This window comes from Anomalospiza imberbis, chromosome 8 (genome assembly GCF_031753505.1).
Source record: "Anomalospiza imberbis isolate Cuckoo-Finch-1a 21T00152 chromosome 8, ASM3175350v1, whole genome shotgun sequence".
In the NCBI taxonomy this organism is placed as follows: domain Eukaryota; kingdom Metazoa; phylum Chordata; class Aves; order Passeriformes; family Viduidae; genus Anomalospiza; species Anomalospiza imberbis.
The window spans coordinates 28,183,704-28,201,806 of record NC_089688.1 but is presented as its reverse complement, the minus strand read 5'-3'; the positions used below and the strand labels follow the sequence as shown (position 1 = coordinate 28,201,806).

Here is an 18,103-nt window from a genome sequence, read left to right as displayed (position 1 = left end):
TGAAGATTCCGAATCTTTGAAAGTCTCTAAAGTTAGATTTTATTAGAATATAAATTAGCTGAATTTAATAAGAAATTCAGAGTAGAAATTGAAAGGGATCATAAAGAAGACTCTACCCATTGCACCCTGCTGCTGTCTCACTATCCTTCCTCACTCTCTCCATCTGTTTCATTCTGTGACTTAGGAGACTCTTCCCCCACAAGTATTCAGCAGCTCCCAGGGAAAATATCACCTCACTCTCCTCCAGAAAGCTCCACCTTCTGCAGACTGAAGCAGGCAGAACAGTTTTCCTTCCCACTGCCAAACCTCTTCCTGAACATAATATATGCCAATGCATCACAAGTGCACATAAACTAAGCAGTTACACAGTACATCACACCATATTTCCCAATTCATAGTGCCAATCAAACTAGAGAGCTTAGCCTCAAAAGCAGTACAAAATTTAAACTAAAAGTCAGTTCTAAGACTATGACCTGTTCTGAATAGCTACATGTATAAGTAGCCAAATATATAATAACTGAATGTAGAAATATCTATTTAAATAACCTACAGTATATCCTGTTGATACATACTGTTATGTATATTTGTAATCGGGAATTTGGAGAAGCCTAAGATTCTACTCCATGTGGGTTTGTTTCTACTTTAAGCCTTTATGAAGCCACCCTAAGTAATTTTACCCTTTACATAAACAAATGAGACTTTTCCATGTTTCTGTTTACCAAGACAGAAACACAACAAATCTACTCAAGCAGGTGACTCAAGCAGCAGCCAGACAGAATTTAAAGAGCCACATCCTAGCCAAAATCTAGAAACTTCCTGAACTTTCATGTCTAAAGTTCCATGGGAAAAGTTTGTGAAGACATAGAAACCTCTCCACAAACTCAGAGCCCAGCCCACAGCTCAGACCTTAAATTCCCCAACACAGTATTTGGAATTCCCAAGTTGGGTATTTCCCAGCCAAGAGTCAGTCCAGAACAGTCTAATATCTGTTTCCAGGCATTTTGTTTCACTTTATCTTAGAAATCATTGATTAAAGTACAAAAAAGTGTTGGGAGATAGGACCACAATACTACCCTGACATTGTCAATGGTCAAATATTACAAAGACTTATTGAGTTTTTTCACATCTCTATTTTGATTTTTTCAAAACCCTTGACTGCTTTCATGGTCAAAAGGAGTCATTAAAATCAATTCAAAATGCCAGTACTGAGCATGTGTGAGACTATAACAATAATTAGATGAAGATGTTTAATGAAATGGGGAAAATAAATTTCAAAGCAATCCTTTAACCCTAGTATTGCTGGTAATTTTCAAGAGACCTCTCTGTTTCATTAATAAAGGTCAATGACTTCTGATAAGGATCATATGGTTTAATATGAAAGTTTTGTACTCATATCCAAAAAGAAACAGACCATTTCCCATGCTCAAACTTTTGTATTGGAAGAAAACTCAGATTTTTAAAATGACAGAATGCTTCCAAAAGAAAAAAGGCCAGACAGAAGTTCTTCAGTATTTCCATAGCACCTCTATACTCTGTGAGAATATATAATTACAATGGTAATTACTTTTAAAAAAGGTAATTAAATTGAATATGTTTAGTATAAATTAGTGAAAAATTTATATAGGGAAAGGTATGTTACAGGGGAGTATTAAGACTGTAAAATGAACTACTACAAATCAAGGGTGCCTGTAAATTATTTTTGGGTGAGTGCTCCCCTAATGGGCAGCTATTCAACACTTTGTTCCGTGTTCAGTACTCAGTGTTGGGCCCATGCCTCATTTACTACGTGCTACACAAGCCCTTTTCTCAAGATGGAATTAATTTCTAATGTGGCTTTCTATAGTATTCATCACTATAATTTTCTAAGTTATTCACAAAAGTTAATGAATTTGTTACAACATTACTGAAGATGAGAAGGCATTTGAGTGCCATTTTATAGGACAGGAAATTAAACAAAGAGACCAAGGACAAAACCATCTACTAAAAACGAGCAGCCAATCTGAAATACCTGGACTTTGATTGTTCATAATACTTTGAATTATGTAACACTACATATGAACATTGTTGTTTGGCAGCTCCTTCCATCATCCATTATAATTCTTTCCACTTTTTCAACAAAACAGGAAAGGAACACACATTCAACTTTCCATTACATTATCACTGATTCATTCCCTACAAATTCATTCAGTGCATTGTGGAGTGAAAATTCCTTGGGAACTAGTATATAGCAATATTATTAAAAACTGTGCAATCATGCTCTAATAAAGAAGCAAATAAAAAATTACTGTGACAGCAACCTTCATTCTTCCACCATCCTGCACCCACTGCCTATGCAGCATATTTCAATAAAGGGGGTTTATTAAGTAATTTAAGAATCAGGCTGGAGCAAATTCTAGAGAACCACTTCTGAGCTATCTTTTACCTATGAACAAATCATTCCAAAAGAGCATCCCAATCCACTGCATCTCTCAGCAAGAGGGAAGAATGAACCTAGGTTCCCAAAAAGGGAGCAAGAACATTAATAACTGGAAACATTCATGGCTTTTCTAACTTTGGTCACTGGCCATTCTCCCATGGTTCGTCTCATGCAGTTTCTTAACATACAGTTTTAAAGTTGAACAAAATGGCAAAACAGTTTCATACATATACAGAATTTCTGAGAAATGTCTTTTCATTTTAGCTCCAAAAGTTTAAGTTTAGCAAAAGCTCTAAGCCAAAAGTGCTCCAATGTATATCAACCAGATTTACAAAAAGAGCATGGAACTAGACACACCCACCCACAACATAATCTCATTCTCAGCTACAACCTAATTATCACATTTTATAAATATTTGGTGAGGATCACATGATCTTTACCCAATCAATGACTAGTGGGTTTTTTCACTTTTTTTCCTGATAAGTAATAACTTCTATTTTGTGAATAAACCCCTCAAAAATCTAGTGCTGTTCTATTTTCACTTCTTGAAATCACTTAAAGTTGTAAGAACCTCCACCATGATTGCCGCTTCAGACTCGTCACAGTCTTCCCACACTTTTCTATTCAAGGATCTGTCTATTCATGCTGATTCTAAAATTCATACTCTCACCTCTTCATTGCACAGGCAGTTTGTCTCTCTCCTCCTCTTTCTAGTGATTGGTCTCTATTTCCAGCAAGACTTTCTTGAGAACAGAACTATTCATATTCCTATCAGTACAAATGCTGCTTTTGAAACCAAGTACCATTATCAAATGCTATAAATCATATTCATCTGTGACCAAATGAAATTCTCCTTGTATTACATCAAAGTTGGGGGTTACCACCAGACCTATTTTCTGTCAGGATAATTATTTTGAACTTTCAGAGCAGCTGCCTGATTCATTCCTCTGTCATCTGTATCTAGCAGTCATCCACTGCCTCAGTGTCATTTTTATATTGAATATGTTGGTGCCTGACATTACTTGTCCATTGTGATAAAACAAAAAGTCATTTACTGTGAAGTCTTTACTAAAAACTTGCATTTTATTATATGTAATCAGAGCGCAATGAGCTTCAAAAAACCCCAGCATTTACTATTTATATGCCCTTTTCCATTTCAAGAAAGAGCATGGAAGAATGAATTTCACATAAATTCCAAGTCTTTACAAACATTCAGCAATAGCAAGTCATTGTTTCTTTTACTATTCTTTAGAAAAATGTACTGGACTAAAAAGCCCACAAAAAGACTGAGGGATTAATGTCATAATCAGCAGATTGGGTAACTTTTATTTTAAATAGAAATCTTTTATCTTATTAAATTCTCAGCTGCTATTTGGAAAGGTCTAATAAGTTGTCAGTTTTGATCCTAAGGGAGGGCCAGAAAAATCTGACCTGTATTAGAATTTTACTCAGTTAAATTTTGCTCATTGTCTCAGCCCACTTTGTATTGACTAAAACTTTCAGTGGATGATAGAAACGCACCATGCTCAGAAGGGTAACTCTTGATTTTCTTTACTGAAAATAGAATGACCTAGAAGGTTCATTAAGTCAGAACATGTAAGTTTTACAAGGCTAGTTAGGTGAGATGTATCTCACCATAACTGTCACAGAGGTAAAAGTGAAAATGTCATGGTAAACAAGGCTGGACTTGTGGCTGAGATCTAAAAACTGAGGTACAGATAGAGTCACTTGGGGCCTTTTAAACATGCAATCTCAAGATGATGCTCCTAAAGTTTTTAAACTCCAGACCATAGCCAATTATTATTTTTCCCAGATATTTCATTAAACTCTTTACTGAAAATGCTGTAACAAGTGATGGGTTTGCTGTGAACAGCTGCAGACCCTTTTTCAGCTCTGCTCAAGAACATGGTCTATAAACAAAGTGTGGAAAGCAATGGCTAGGGAATTATGAGCAAAATATTAGCAAAAGAAGAAGCAACAAAGAAAAGTAAGTGCACCGATCAGGAAGTATCCAAACATCAGTTGTAGGTAAAGGTCTAGATGGCTCCAATGATGGAACATTTCAGAACTCACACAGTGAGCACAGTCTTGTCAGAAGTGTGTTATTACTTGACAGCAAGGAGAACTCAATAAATGTACTTTTGTTTTGTCACACTGGACAGTCTTTGCAATCTCTTAACTCTTGTAGTATTCATAAAGTGTTAGAAGAGTGAGAAAAAATGCAAATAAAAAACCAATTTAAAAAATCATTAAAATTATTATGGAAGAAATTCAAATTTCTCTCTCCATGATTCTTTTTTTCATATTGATCTAAATGCATCACCACCTTTTTAACACTCATATTAATATTACAACTGTAACATGCAGTGTTTTTCAATATACCAGCATCAATACTCACTAACCTGATTCTAATTTATTGCTTTCATTATATAGTCTCTCCACACTGAAGAGATTTCTGATCTGCTTGTTCTGACAACAGAAGTGGCACATCTAAGAAACAACGTTAAATTATTGTTTGACTTCATGTATTATTGCCAAAGAGGGATGTTTCTTGTCTAGGAAAGTAATAAATGGAAGCGGTCAGATTTTCATGCTATTTTAAATCTTGCTCTCATAACTTTCAGTTTATTGTATAATCCCTAACAGTCTACTACATTTCCTTTTAGAAATAATTTTTTTAAAAGCTGCTATTTATACATGGATCAATGCCGAAAATTTGGACATGGCAGAGGTACAAATACAATTTTTTAATTTTTTATGCTTTTATACATGTACATGGTCAAGCTTTGCTATAAACTGGGAACAGTCAGAAGCTAATCAGCAATAACTTCTACATCTTTATTTTCAGAGATTTTAACCTGCTTCTCAAATAACCAAATACAGATCTTAACAAATAAAGAATAACCTCTTGTCACCCAGGCCTTCCAAGGAGACTGAACACACACTTTATAAATTGTCTATAAATATACACAGATAAATAGGTGCTCCTGCAATATCCCAACATTTTCAAAATCCTCTTCCTTCCCTATTCTCATTATTTAGTTGAACTTTGCTTAAGAAACCCTAAATCCACAACCCAAATGTCAGAACACACCCATGTTGCTTGACTCTGCATGACTTGCACAAACTGCACGATGTATCTCGAAGTTGAGATGTTTCCACTTTGCTGTATTCTATCCTGTTTCTCAAACCATGTTAAATGGTCAGTTCTGAGAAGTAAAATCTCCCATAGCAAATAAATCCAGATCAGGAAAATTGCACTTCATACTGGATAGAAATTACGTCATATACCTCCCTGAGCAGTGTCCTCTGTTTTAAAGTCACAAATTACAACAGCTGCTTGCACTGTAATAAATATAAAAAAGCTACATCTCCATGCAGTACAAACACAATTGCATTACCACTTTGAAAAGAAGAAGAACACAGGCAGTGTTTTCTATAAAACACCATTAGGTATTTTTTGAGTAAAATCTGTTGATTTCATTAATAACATTCTCACTCAGTAATAACATTGCTCATGCTAAGAACTGAGCGCCAATTCAGCAAAAAATATTGACAGAATATTAAAATTGCAAACACTCACAAATGAAATTACATATCTGTTATATTGCCTAATCCATTTTACACAGCCTTTAAAACTGATAGAAGGAAATATCTCAACCCTAGTATGGAATAAAATGCAGAGTGAAAATCTCCAGAAAAAATAAACACTCCTCTACTTGCTACAAATTTGATTTATAGGACTGGCAGTAAGGTGCATAAAATAATAAACAGTTTGGTTAAAATAAGCAAATTGATATAATGGAGGAAGGAAAAATGGAGCACCAAAGGCTGTTTTCCTCATCCCCAGTACATTCACCCATCCTTCAGAGGAGATTTATTCTTTGCCTCAGAGAGGAAACATTGGCCACCATGGCAGGGCTCACTGACTCCTTTCTGAAAGTGACTTGGAAAACTCAATTTCCTCCCAAAACAGCTGCCAGCCATTAAAAGAAATATTATATTTTCCTGGTGTTATTTTTTTCTATAAACCAGGAACTAAATACAGCTGTGCTTTCATTATTCATTACTTCTTCTTCTTTTTTTTTTTTTTTTTAATTCGGCCACAGGAAGAAATTACTGTGAACCAAAATGTGGAAATAGAATAAATCTCTTCTTTTATTGTTATGGTTTGATTGGCTTTTTTCAAATTAGCTTAATACAGACCAATTGAGACATAGCATTACTCATTGACAGATATCAAGCACAAACTTTTTGACACGGATTCTCTGAGAACTGCATCAGCATGCAAAAAGGAACAGCAAACTGTAGCAAATACCAACAGTCTGTTTGTTCTTGGTATTTGAAAAGCAGTAATTTGCCATATCACTGCAACTGACCTTCACAGACCAGAGACTCTGGTAGGCAGTCCTTGCCTGACACATGAAGTGGCACATTTGCATGATGCAGACATACACTGCCTTCCTTAGAATGTTTCCATTTTTCTCTTTCCACCATTTTTTCTGTTGTTCATTCTAGCAATGACCTCTCCGTGTTCTCTCTCATTAGCCATTCCCAGCATCAGAAAAGGCTCTAACACTTTAAAATTTGTCTGGCCACATTTTCAAAAACACATACAGAAGTAAGTAGTATGTATTTCTATTCAACAGAAGGAGAAATATAAAATTCTCATATCATTGATGAAAAAAAACAGTGATATTGTTGCCCTTTTAAGACTTTTCTTCCCACATTTTACATAGCTTGCCATTTTTATGAAATTATTCTGATGGCCATGGCATTTCCTTAAGGGGCTAACAAAGTAAAGTACATTTATTTCCCCATAACATAAAAAGACAAATCAAATACATATATATTGCTTCTTTACCAGTGTATCTTCATACTCTTTGACAGATACATTTTTCAACTTTCCCTTGATGTCTAGTTTGCTATTGTATCTATTTCCTAGTGTACACTGCTGCTTTTTGACCTCACACAGTTAGCTCTTCCATTTCATGCCAGCATTACCCTTTATATCAAGTGACTTCCAAATTACACGTTGCAGACAATGAGTTATATTTCTAGAACATATTTTAAAATAATACTCACAATTCAAGCTAAGAAAATGTGACAATAAATTAATATCAAGGACTCACAGGCTACTTTGCAATATGCTGAAATGGAGCTGAGTTACTGAGTCAGAAAGTTGAATTTGACAATGTCCACATTTAACCTAGTTTACATTTCCCTCAAGTTTATACAATCCAAAGTTTTATCATCTTCTTGAGATAGAAATGACCCCCAATTTACTTAAATGATCCCACAAGAGTCCCTCAAATACTCTATAAGGGCTTCAGAGCACTAATTCTGAAGCTGAAAACATCCCTGACTATGCTCTGGACCTTACAGACGTGTGCCAGGATTAGGTGGTTCAGGACCCACACCTGAGCAGTGGAACTCACACTACAGGACATTTGCATTAATGGAAGAGGCTCAGCTATCCTCCAGTGCTCCATGTTTGCCAGCAGAGGAAAACACCCCAACTGACTTGGAAAAACGCACTTGTTTGACCAAGAACTCCCAAAAGGACCAACACAAAATCTCCCTCATATCACAAGCCACTTATTGAAGTCAGGGTGTGTTTTTTTCCTTTTTCAACTGGTTCAAGATTTCACTATAGATCTTCCCTTGCAGCCCTACTGATCAAGAATTCTCTTTTCCCTGGGCAGCCAGCATGGGAAGCGACATAACTGCAAAAGCACCACAGGTGTTTTCCCTTGACTGTCAGAAGGTAAAGCCAAGGGACCCTGAGGGATCCTTTCCCATGGCATTCATTTCTTACAGCTCCAGGCTCGGGGAGTTCCAAGGCCTCCAGGTGTCTGAGGAGTGACAGCTTCTGTCCCTTGGGAAGTGCTCAGGAATCACACACACAGCACACTGAATACAAAGCACAAAGATTCAGAAAGTATCCAGCCTATGAAGCCAAGCTCAATATAGCAACAAAATCAAATGTTGTGTATTTGTAGATACTCTCACTGGCTTCCTTCCCACTTAAAGCACTGCTTCATACAAGGGCTAAAGTCCCCTACAAAGCAAAGGATGAGGTCTCGTCCACTCTTGCCACATCGAGATCTATAAATACTCACACTTTATACTAATAGCTATTTTACTGTAATACTATACATTACATTGCAAGAAAAATATTATAAACATAATACAAAAAATAATCATGGCACCCGTGGAAGACTCCTCTAATTCAGACTTTTGTCTGCATGCAATGTAAGGTATGTTTTTTCTTCTTTTTAGCAGTTAGAAAGTTAGTTTCACTACTGTTAGTTTGTCCTGCTTCTTTGAGATAGGGTAGTATACCTGCTATTATTAATGAATAATCATTAAATTTACTTTGTCTGCTTTGACAAAAGGTATTAAATAGTAACTGTAAGAGGATGCCAGTTGGTTAAATTCACTAGTATATAAGCAAAAGCTACCACAGAAAGCAAATAATCTTCATTTCAAAAATAATGTATGGCTTGTTAAGCAAAGAAAATTCACAATATTAAAAAACATTAATTACAAAAATGAGAAATAAATACATACATGGAACAATTCTCCAACTCAAAGTAAAAGCTGAAAATGATTGGCAGCAAATCAGTTTCTTCAGCCTGTCCAACAAAGCTGCAAGCCAACCTAGCATTTGGCAAATGAGTCCAGAGAGCCTGGGGTGAGATCATAATACTTTATTAGGAGCTTCAGCTTCAGATGTGGTTATTGTTTTAATTCTCTGGAAGGCGACAGTTGGTTTGTGCAGTTATTTTAGCTCAGGGCAAAGACTGTGTTTGTCTGTTGCTCTTTATAAGTTCTGAGTTGGTAGGTTTGCTGAGGCTAATCTTTTATCAAACCATTCTGGAATTGTCTGATTTAAACCATAATCTGTTCTACTAGACTCTTTAAACACTAAGAACATTTCATTTTAAATAGAATTTTTTTTGTAAAAGTCCATATATTCAAAAGACAATGTCAGTCATTACTTTGTATTTATAAATAATATAGATTTTTTTCAGTCTGTATCAAAGTCAATCAATGTTAGATATAATTGGCAGAACTCATTATTTTAAGTCAAGCATGACAGTTTTACAATTACAATATGTATTTAGTTTAAATTAATGTTGTCCCAAAAGGAAACATGAATTGTTCAAATCATTAATGAAGCTGGTAGCTGCTGGTATACATCTCCCAACTCAGCCAAAGCAAACACATTTTCAAGAGCTAAAATTTATTGTTTATGCCCTTTAAGTTTCAACATAATTTTTAAATATCTGGAAAATCCCTGCTAACAGTTTTACTTATAGTCCTACTTGCTATTTATCTTCTAAAACACTCTCCTTGGAATGTTCTTGAGTTTAATTCTTCTCTAAGTATAACAAGTCTGCCACCTAGTGCTTTATGGTACCTCTAGTACACATTTTACTTGACAATTACTTTTTTACAATGTTATTGATAAAAGAGGGTCCCTGAATCCATCAACATGCATGTTTTTAGTATTTAAAGATATTTAATTCCGCAATTTTAATTCTCCTTTTTATTAAATTATAACATTGGTAACATAATAAATGTTACTAAAAAATTGGCTTATATTAGAACTTTGGTTATGACTAAGCCCAGAAAAGAACGGAAAAAATACATTCTAATAATTAGGAAAATAGGTGGGATGAACTATCAGACCATGTCAATAGGTCTAATAAGCCTAAATTGCATTTTGACAACATAAATAAGGGTGTATTATCTTATCCTTTTGCTCTGAGACAATATTGAGCTCATATTTATAAAAATGTATTGGAATTTGTAATAGATTATCTACACTAAATAATTAAACAATCTTTCTAGTTAATGCTACTGCAAAAAAAAAGAAGTTAAGACTAAGTCTTTAGTCCAAAGACCAGATATGAAAAAGTAATTAGACTTCTTAATTTTTAGCAAGACAAATTTTTAATAAAGCAGATAAAAGAAATAAGTGTTTGAGGTTTTTTTCTTTTGAGGCATCACATACACAGCATAACAATATGGTTTAAAAGTTTTAAATTGAAATACAAATTTACTATACAGCAATTGTATGGAGAATAGGTATGGACTAGCACTTTTCTTTACTTTTCCCTTTCTGAAATCCTGGTGTGTCAGCACTAGTGGGGCGAATACAGCTCCAGGACTGGACTAGAATCCTTATGAGGCTCTTCAGCCAGAAGCAAAATTTGCTTTTTTGTCCCCAGCTCCCTGCACAGACACCAGATATTATCTTGAGAGTTTTTACTGAATGTACATTTCATAGTTTCTCACCAATTTTGCACATGAAAGTATCATTCTTCATCTTTGTGAGCTGCTGACATACTGAGGGAATTGCTTATTGCTATCCTGTCTGTATTTATACCAAGGAAAGAAGCAATAGTCTTATAAGTTATAATGATTTTATGGCTCAGAGTTTAGAATGGCAGAGCAAAGCCATAAACCAATTATTCAGGTCAATCCCAAAAAAAGTCATTGCGAAATGTTTAGTAGATCACACATTCTTTCCTGTGGTTTACTTTAGGTAGAAAAAGAGCAACTTATAAAATTGAGCTATTAAGAATTAAAAAAAAAAAACAACCCAAAAAAAAAAAAAAACCCCACTATGACTACTGTTTTCCTGCTGGCAATAATGTTGGGGTTTTTTATATATAAGCTAAACTTTGCAGTGTGCTCTCTGGCTTTCTACTTCCTCCCTGTACGTCCATGAGACTCAGTGGAAAACTCAGAGGTGCCAGTGGAATGTGCACACCTGACCCCTAAGGCTCCTGCAGACAGGCCCACCACCTTCCTTCCCTGCATATTTCATCCCAGAAGAACAGCTGAGAGTGGTGCTCAGTCACTGTGTGAAGCCATCCACAAATTACTTTTCATAAAACACTAAGGTAAGAGAAAAAAGGAAGAGCTCTGGAAGGAAACACCTAGAAAACGGTTAAAATAAAATTTGTACATTCTTTCAACCTTTTTATACATAGATATTAAGGCCTTATCTTTTTTTAAAGGCTAGAAATCCAACAAATATCTGGATCAGGGGCATATGATCAATAAATAGGTTTTAATTCCACAAAAAGCTGCAAGTGGTTCAGTCCCTCCCCAGTTTAATTCTCTTTGCAAATGACCCATCCCTTGCGACCTCTTAAGTTTTGGGTTCTCTAATCCTTCTCAAAGGTCAGGTTCTAATCCCTAAAAGCAGGCCAGTATTGTAGTATGGGAAACTCTAGAGTGTTGAACTGGATCTATAATACATACATATAGATATATATTATATCTATATAATCTATATCTATATATATAATGCAAAGGTAAGCTTCGCCTGATTTTTCTTTGTATTCATAGATAGTCACAGTCCCACAAAACTGTCTGTCCAGCCAAAAGATGAGCAATAGATGAATTAAAATTGTTCACTTATAGCAATTTTATTACACTGTGACTACATTCTGGCTCTACATTGCTAAGGAAATCTTCTGGAATGCCTGAAAATTTCCCACTCCAAAGTGTGCTGCCTTGTAATTCACTATTGCTGCCTGTTTTAAAACAGCAACCAGTCTGCAGGAGCAAATGGAAAAGCTCTTCCCTGTCAATGGTGGTACACAGAATTAATCCAAAAATGGTTCTAAACATTTTTTAAAAGGATAAAAAGGGGGGAAAAAGCTAAGGTATCTAAATCCATGTGCATTTTTTCAACTTCATTGTCTTAGCTAGGAATTTTCTTAAGTGGACGAACGGGAAAATCTTGAGTGCTCAGCTCATGAAAATTCTAACTACATGCAGGCAAACAATGTGATTTACACTGGCAAGACTGATTTGTTGTATGCTTTTATGCTTCTGCATGTAGCAGTAGTAGAATCAGTTGTACTTCTTGTTTGATATGTTGCATTGGAACTCAAAATAATGTACATAAGCCACACATTTGGAAAGTTTTTGACCTTAGAATTATGGCTATCTAAGAGAGTTTTATGGTAGAAAGTATCATATCCTCTCAAAACAAGTGATTGTTAGCATGCCTATAATTCAAACCTTGCATTGTAACACATCATGAGCTGTAAATCTCAACTTTCATTTTCTCTGGAACACCAGATTAACCACTTCTCCATTTATGATTTAAAGCTTTGTGTCTGTATACAACCCAAGTGAAGATCAAAGAAGTGGCATTTTTCCCAGTGATTCCTCCCAATCTGTCTAAAACCATCTGGTTTTGCTGCATGTTCCCTTGCACCCAGGAGCTCTGACTCTGACAGCAGTGCATTCCTAATGCTGATGTGTGAAGAACTAATGCAGCTATTTGGATGCACACTTTGCTATCGAGGTGCCACTGCCATCCATCACGCTGGCCCAGACACCACGGAGCAAAAACAAAGCCAATACAGATGTATCATGACAAAATGTTGTATTTATGGTTTGTGTACATGCATAAGTCAGCTGCACAACCATCTCTGGCCTCCACTCAGCATTCATTTCTATGGATTGAATCAGCTTCCGACCATTCACGGCAAGATTGGCTCCCAACAGAAAGGCCTAGGGATACAGAGCCTCCCTGTCCTGAAACACAGAGACAATCCAGAAGTAGACCTGTCCTCAGCTAACAAGGATATTTACATGGCCAAACAAAACTAAAACCACAAAGCTTTCTTTTGCATTAATACTATTTTTGTTTTGTATAAGAAATCTTTCATAAGGTCTCCTCTGATATTCCTAAGCCATGGCACATTGAACACTTTCAGCTCAAAAAAATCCTTCCTCTTATGAAGTTCTAAGCTGCAAATTGTTGGCTGTAAAGAGAGAATTATCACTGTATGTTTGTCCATTTGCTACAATCTTCCCGTGGTATTTGAGTTCAGCCACTCCTGACAACAGGGTGCTAGAATAGACAGATCATCATGCAGCTGCTCACACATTCTTATACACTCAGCACTTTTCTAATTTCTATGTTTATGAGGCTTGTTCTCATTCTCTTGCTCTCCAAGAAGTTGTATTTTTCAATAACACAATTCAGTCACAACGAATGATATTAAAATAATTTTTAAAAAGCCATGTACAATGATTTTCAAACAATATAGATAATACACTACTGCATGCCCCATTACACGTTTCTCATTCCATTTCTATTAAGTTTTCATAATTTAAAGCAGAAGAACCACTCTTGTCCAGTGCTGCCATGTTTGGAATTGCCATATGAGAATGATATCTGATGTTTAAAGCACTGTTCCTCTGATCTCTAGGATTTGATGGCTTTGCTACTTTGTCTTGTTTATCCTTTTGGCATAGTATCTGTGTTTAGATAAAGTCCCTACAATGTTTCAACGTGTTTCCTCCTACATAAATTTAATTTTCAATCATGCCAAACCCATCCATAATCTTCCTGTGTTTTTATCTGTGCTCAGATCACTTCTTCAACCACAACACCATTCCATGTACAGAATTAAAATTCTGTTTACTTTCCTACATCAGCATGAAAGGAAATAAATAATGAAGAGACTAAAACAACCTGTGCTCTCCCAGTGGCAAACTCTGTTCTCATTTACCCTCTTAATCAGTCCATTGATGTCAATACCTGCACCAACACCAGCCTGTTCCCCCTTCCTAGGCTCAAGGATGGCAATGACAGGCAAGAGGGAGCAGAGGACTAGGCAAGGACCTGGTAAGATGGGCAGAGAGCTGGAGGAGATGAAACCAGCTGAGATTCCACCGGGGAGCAAATATTCACAGCATCCCAAGCTGCAGAAAGTTCTCTAAGGCAACAAGCATTCTTCAATCCACATTCTGCTGCTAAAGAGAAATCCAGGTCATCCAGTATCACAAGAAAGTTATCTAGACACTTGGGATTAAATCCTGAAGTTTTGCTCCAATTTAGGGCAGTATTTCCACAAGTGGAAAAAAAAAGCAAAATTTAAATACTTAAAACTGGTCATTTTGAAGATAGCTAAACTCAAGCATGTGACTAAAATTTTTCCTGAAGATCCCAACCATACAGCAAATTATTATCTGCATTCACTGATTTTTATTCTAAGTAATAGAAACAGATGTGCCTAGAATTTTAATTTCTCACAATCTTATGCTGCTCATAAATACATACAATTTATTTTTTCCCCCTCATGAGCAATAATGGTCATGTGTTGTAAAAAATACTCTTCAAGGAAAAGTAAAGTGACATTTTAAGTGTCTAAAGAGAAAGTTTCTTAATGAGGAGTGAAATAAAGCACAGAAAAAATGCCTGTCTTGTACAAAACTCAAACATGGTATGGACATATTTTAGAATATAGATAACAAATTAGAGAATCTCTTCATGATGTGTTCATATATATTTTTTAATACATGATTCAGCAGGAAATTGACTGTGCTGGTAAGAAACTGTAATTGAAATCCTAAGCCACTCAGTTATCGACAAATTAAGATTATTTCCCATTATGATGCACCATCCAGCAAATACAGAATTCCATTATTATCTGTCAGTGCAGTCTGCCTATTGCTACAATAAAATAACTCTGAGAATTGTTTATATAGGATATTTTAAAAGGCTGGAAATATTAAAAGAAAATGTATCATTTCAAAACAACAAGATCTTTAAAATATTTTGAAATCTGACAGAAGACAAATAACAGTAGTGAGTTAAAGGTGAAAGGGCATCTTGAATATAGTACAATTTGTCTCCAACATGATTTATAGACCCAGCCTGAAACATGATAGCAAAAAAATAAGGTTTTTTCATGGAGGTGCCTGAGGTCTACAAATCTCATTACTGTCGTTTCTTTTCAATCTCTTAAATTTAATAATATTTATTTTTAAAGGACAAAACAAACGTTGACACACGTATCCAAAATAGCCTATATATAATTGTGTTCAAAGTATGAACTTCTCATTTACTCACACTAAACCTAAAAAAATATTTAATTATTATATAGATACAAAAAATTATTCTTCTTAATATTGATATTTCTGTTTTAAAGTGAGATGTTTTTCTAATGCAAAAAACCAACAAATGGAATTGAATTTATTGATCCAGAGTATCTTTAAGACACAGTTTTAGGGAGTATTTTCAAGTTGGTCTACAATATTTAAAATTTATGTTCCAGCTTAAAGTATTGCATTCGAACTTATGTTGTCTGACAGAAAAAAAAAATCAAAAACTCTCACACCAATGTTCTTTAATAGCTGGCAGGAAGAATAAATGTTTTAGGCCTAGAGATATGTCAACATCTGTAATATAATATGTAGTTTACTATTTTGTTCTGTAAAACATACCTTGCAGATGCAAACCATATAAGGTAAGAAAGATTAGCAAAGAAAATAAACATTCCTTTATTAGGTAAATGATGCCTTAAAGAGACTCTAAAATAAAGTTGTTGTGTATGTTGTAAAATAAAATGCTAAGAAACAAGGCCAAAAATCAGAAGAGAGGTTATAAGTATGTTCAGACATCTGTCTTTATGTATAAATTCAAGTTTGAAGTAGGGATGATTTTAGAAACAACAGACAAATGGATCCAATTGTCTGACACAGAGCAGGTACGTGCAAGAGTCACAAAAGCTAAACAGAGCACTAAAATAGTGTTCTCCAACATCCCATCTGTTTTTATGATGATTAAAATTACTATTGAACTTGATATTGGCATAGTAAAATTGGCACAGCTCACTAAGGGATTTTTGCACATGGGTAATAAGCATTCTCATCCCTTCAGGTCCTTCACTAAGACTATCAAAACCGCAGTGCTTCAGAGTAAATTTGCCAGGGGCACCTTTTCTACAACATTAAGAACATGGAGACAACACACATCCTCCTTTTATGACACTGTGGAGAGCAGCTGTGTCTCGTGTCCCTGGGAGGCAGACTGGCTAAACCACTCAGAATGTCCCAGGGAATAGTGCTGTTTATACTTTTTGCATTTCTCCACCACGAATTCTGTCTTTAAAGCATTGACACAATTACTATTCCTTTCATTCACATATGATGAGATACAGAGAATAACCCCATGGCTTGGCCAGTCCCTCTAAGCCAGATGTAAGGAATCAACTTTTAGTAGACTTTAATTTGTGCTCTTGTGGACAAAGTAAGAGAAGGCTAGCAGGGCATTTTATTTTTCAGTCAAAATATCAATGTGCTCAATTGTGGAAAAATCTCCAGGAACTTATTTTGTTTTTCCAAGGAAATGAAATTATCATATAATATGTAATCAGCATTTCAATATGTAGCATTAAAAATACAAGTACTCACAGTAGCATGTTCCCTTAAGTGGATTTCCAAGATACCTATTTTCAGAGTCACAGCTGCAGGGGGGAAAAAAAAGACAAAACCAAACATTCCCATTAAACACAATACAGCTTTAATAAAAAACACAGCTAGAATATTTATTCAAATAGCACGAGTTTCAGTACTAGCAACACAAATACATGCAAATAAGTATTCAATATAGTTCTTAAAATGGGTGTGCTACTTTCTGGAGGCAGCTCTCTGTCACACAAGAAACCCAGAGTGACCAGGCTCTTGAATAAAGAGCTTCAGCCACCTGCCTGAAGTCAGTGCCTGCTGCAGGACTCAGGGCAGGAATTGTGGGCTCTCTGCACTCTAATGAGCAAAGAAGAGCCAGGCACTACCCCAAGCACTGGATCTCCTTATCCCTGTCCCCCCAGTCACAGCTGATTCCCTCTCTGGTTTTGATCTGGCACAGCAGCATCTCAGCTACATAACTCCCCTGAACTTCAGTGGGAATTGCTCCTCTTCACTGACCACCCGGGGCACCAGGTGAAATTCAAACTGAGTATGATGTACTGATGCTGCTGACAAGACATGTACATGATAAGGGCTGGAGAAATAGCTTTCTTATTGAATAAGATAAGATATATAGCTATTTTCAGAGACATGAAATATCCTACAGAAATTCAGTTCCAATTCAGTTATATAACATTACTCTAAAAATGCCAAATATCTTACGAGAAAAGGATTCATCTGCTTTAGGTTTCCTTGGCTATTTCATGGAAGTCTCCAGCAAGATTACAGTTTTCTCTTAAATATACAGAAAGATTCACAAAACAAAGAGAAAGCTAATCACTGCCTATTAAATTTCATACAAATACTTTCCCTGGGGTAATCTGAATCATTTAGTATCATGGACTATCTTTTCATTACTTTATTCTAACAAACTTAATTTGGAAGGAGATACTTTTGCTGTTATTTGTGATTGGTATTAAAAATACATTCTAACTTGGATGTCATATCATTTAACAGGTTTCAGACTTTAAAATATTTTGATGTTTGTATTTCTGCTGGCTTCCTCAATAGTTTCTAACTGGCGATTCCTAACATACTTGTTTTTGTTAAAAAATAAGCAGAAAATCTCCTTGACTCTTTGTTACAATACCATAAAGAAAATAATCAGCAGTAGCAATAAAATCAAAAAGTAGAAAAAAGATGTTCTGGACTCTGCCCTTGTGCACTCCTGATCCCAGTTAGCATGAGAACTCATTGCAGGGTCAACTATACAGAAATTCAACACTTTTTTAATATAATAATTGTAATAATTAATCTCCAAGAAAACAACTCCCCTATGCATCAAGTCTAACTGCAGAACACAATTTGTGGTCTTGTTCACAAAGACACTCTCACCCTACAGTCCTTTCCACAGAATTCATCATTTGGAAGAGTGAATTAAGAATTTAGAAG

At 35.5% G+C, this 18,103-nt stretch overlaps 1 protein-coding gene across 10 annotated transcripts in view; it reads right to left on the bottom strand.

The window, feature by feature from the left end:
* The window catches only part of ATRNL1 (attractin like 1), a 431,792-nt gene that overhangs the window by 255,667 nt on the left and 158,022 nt on the right, over positions 1–18,103 (bottom strand). For all 10 annotated transcript variants that reach the window (XM_068198166.1, XM_068198161.1, XM_068198163.1 and 7 more), the window contains exon 21: positions 16,658–16,710. In XM_068198166.1, the coding sequence (XP_068054267.1) occupies positions 16,658–16,710 (53 nt within the window). The remainder of the gene's footprint in view (positions 1–16,657; positions 16,711–18,103) is intronic.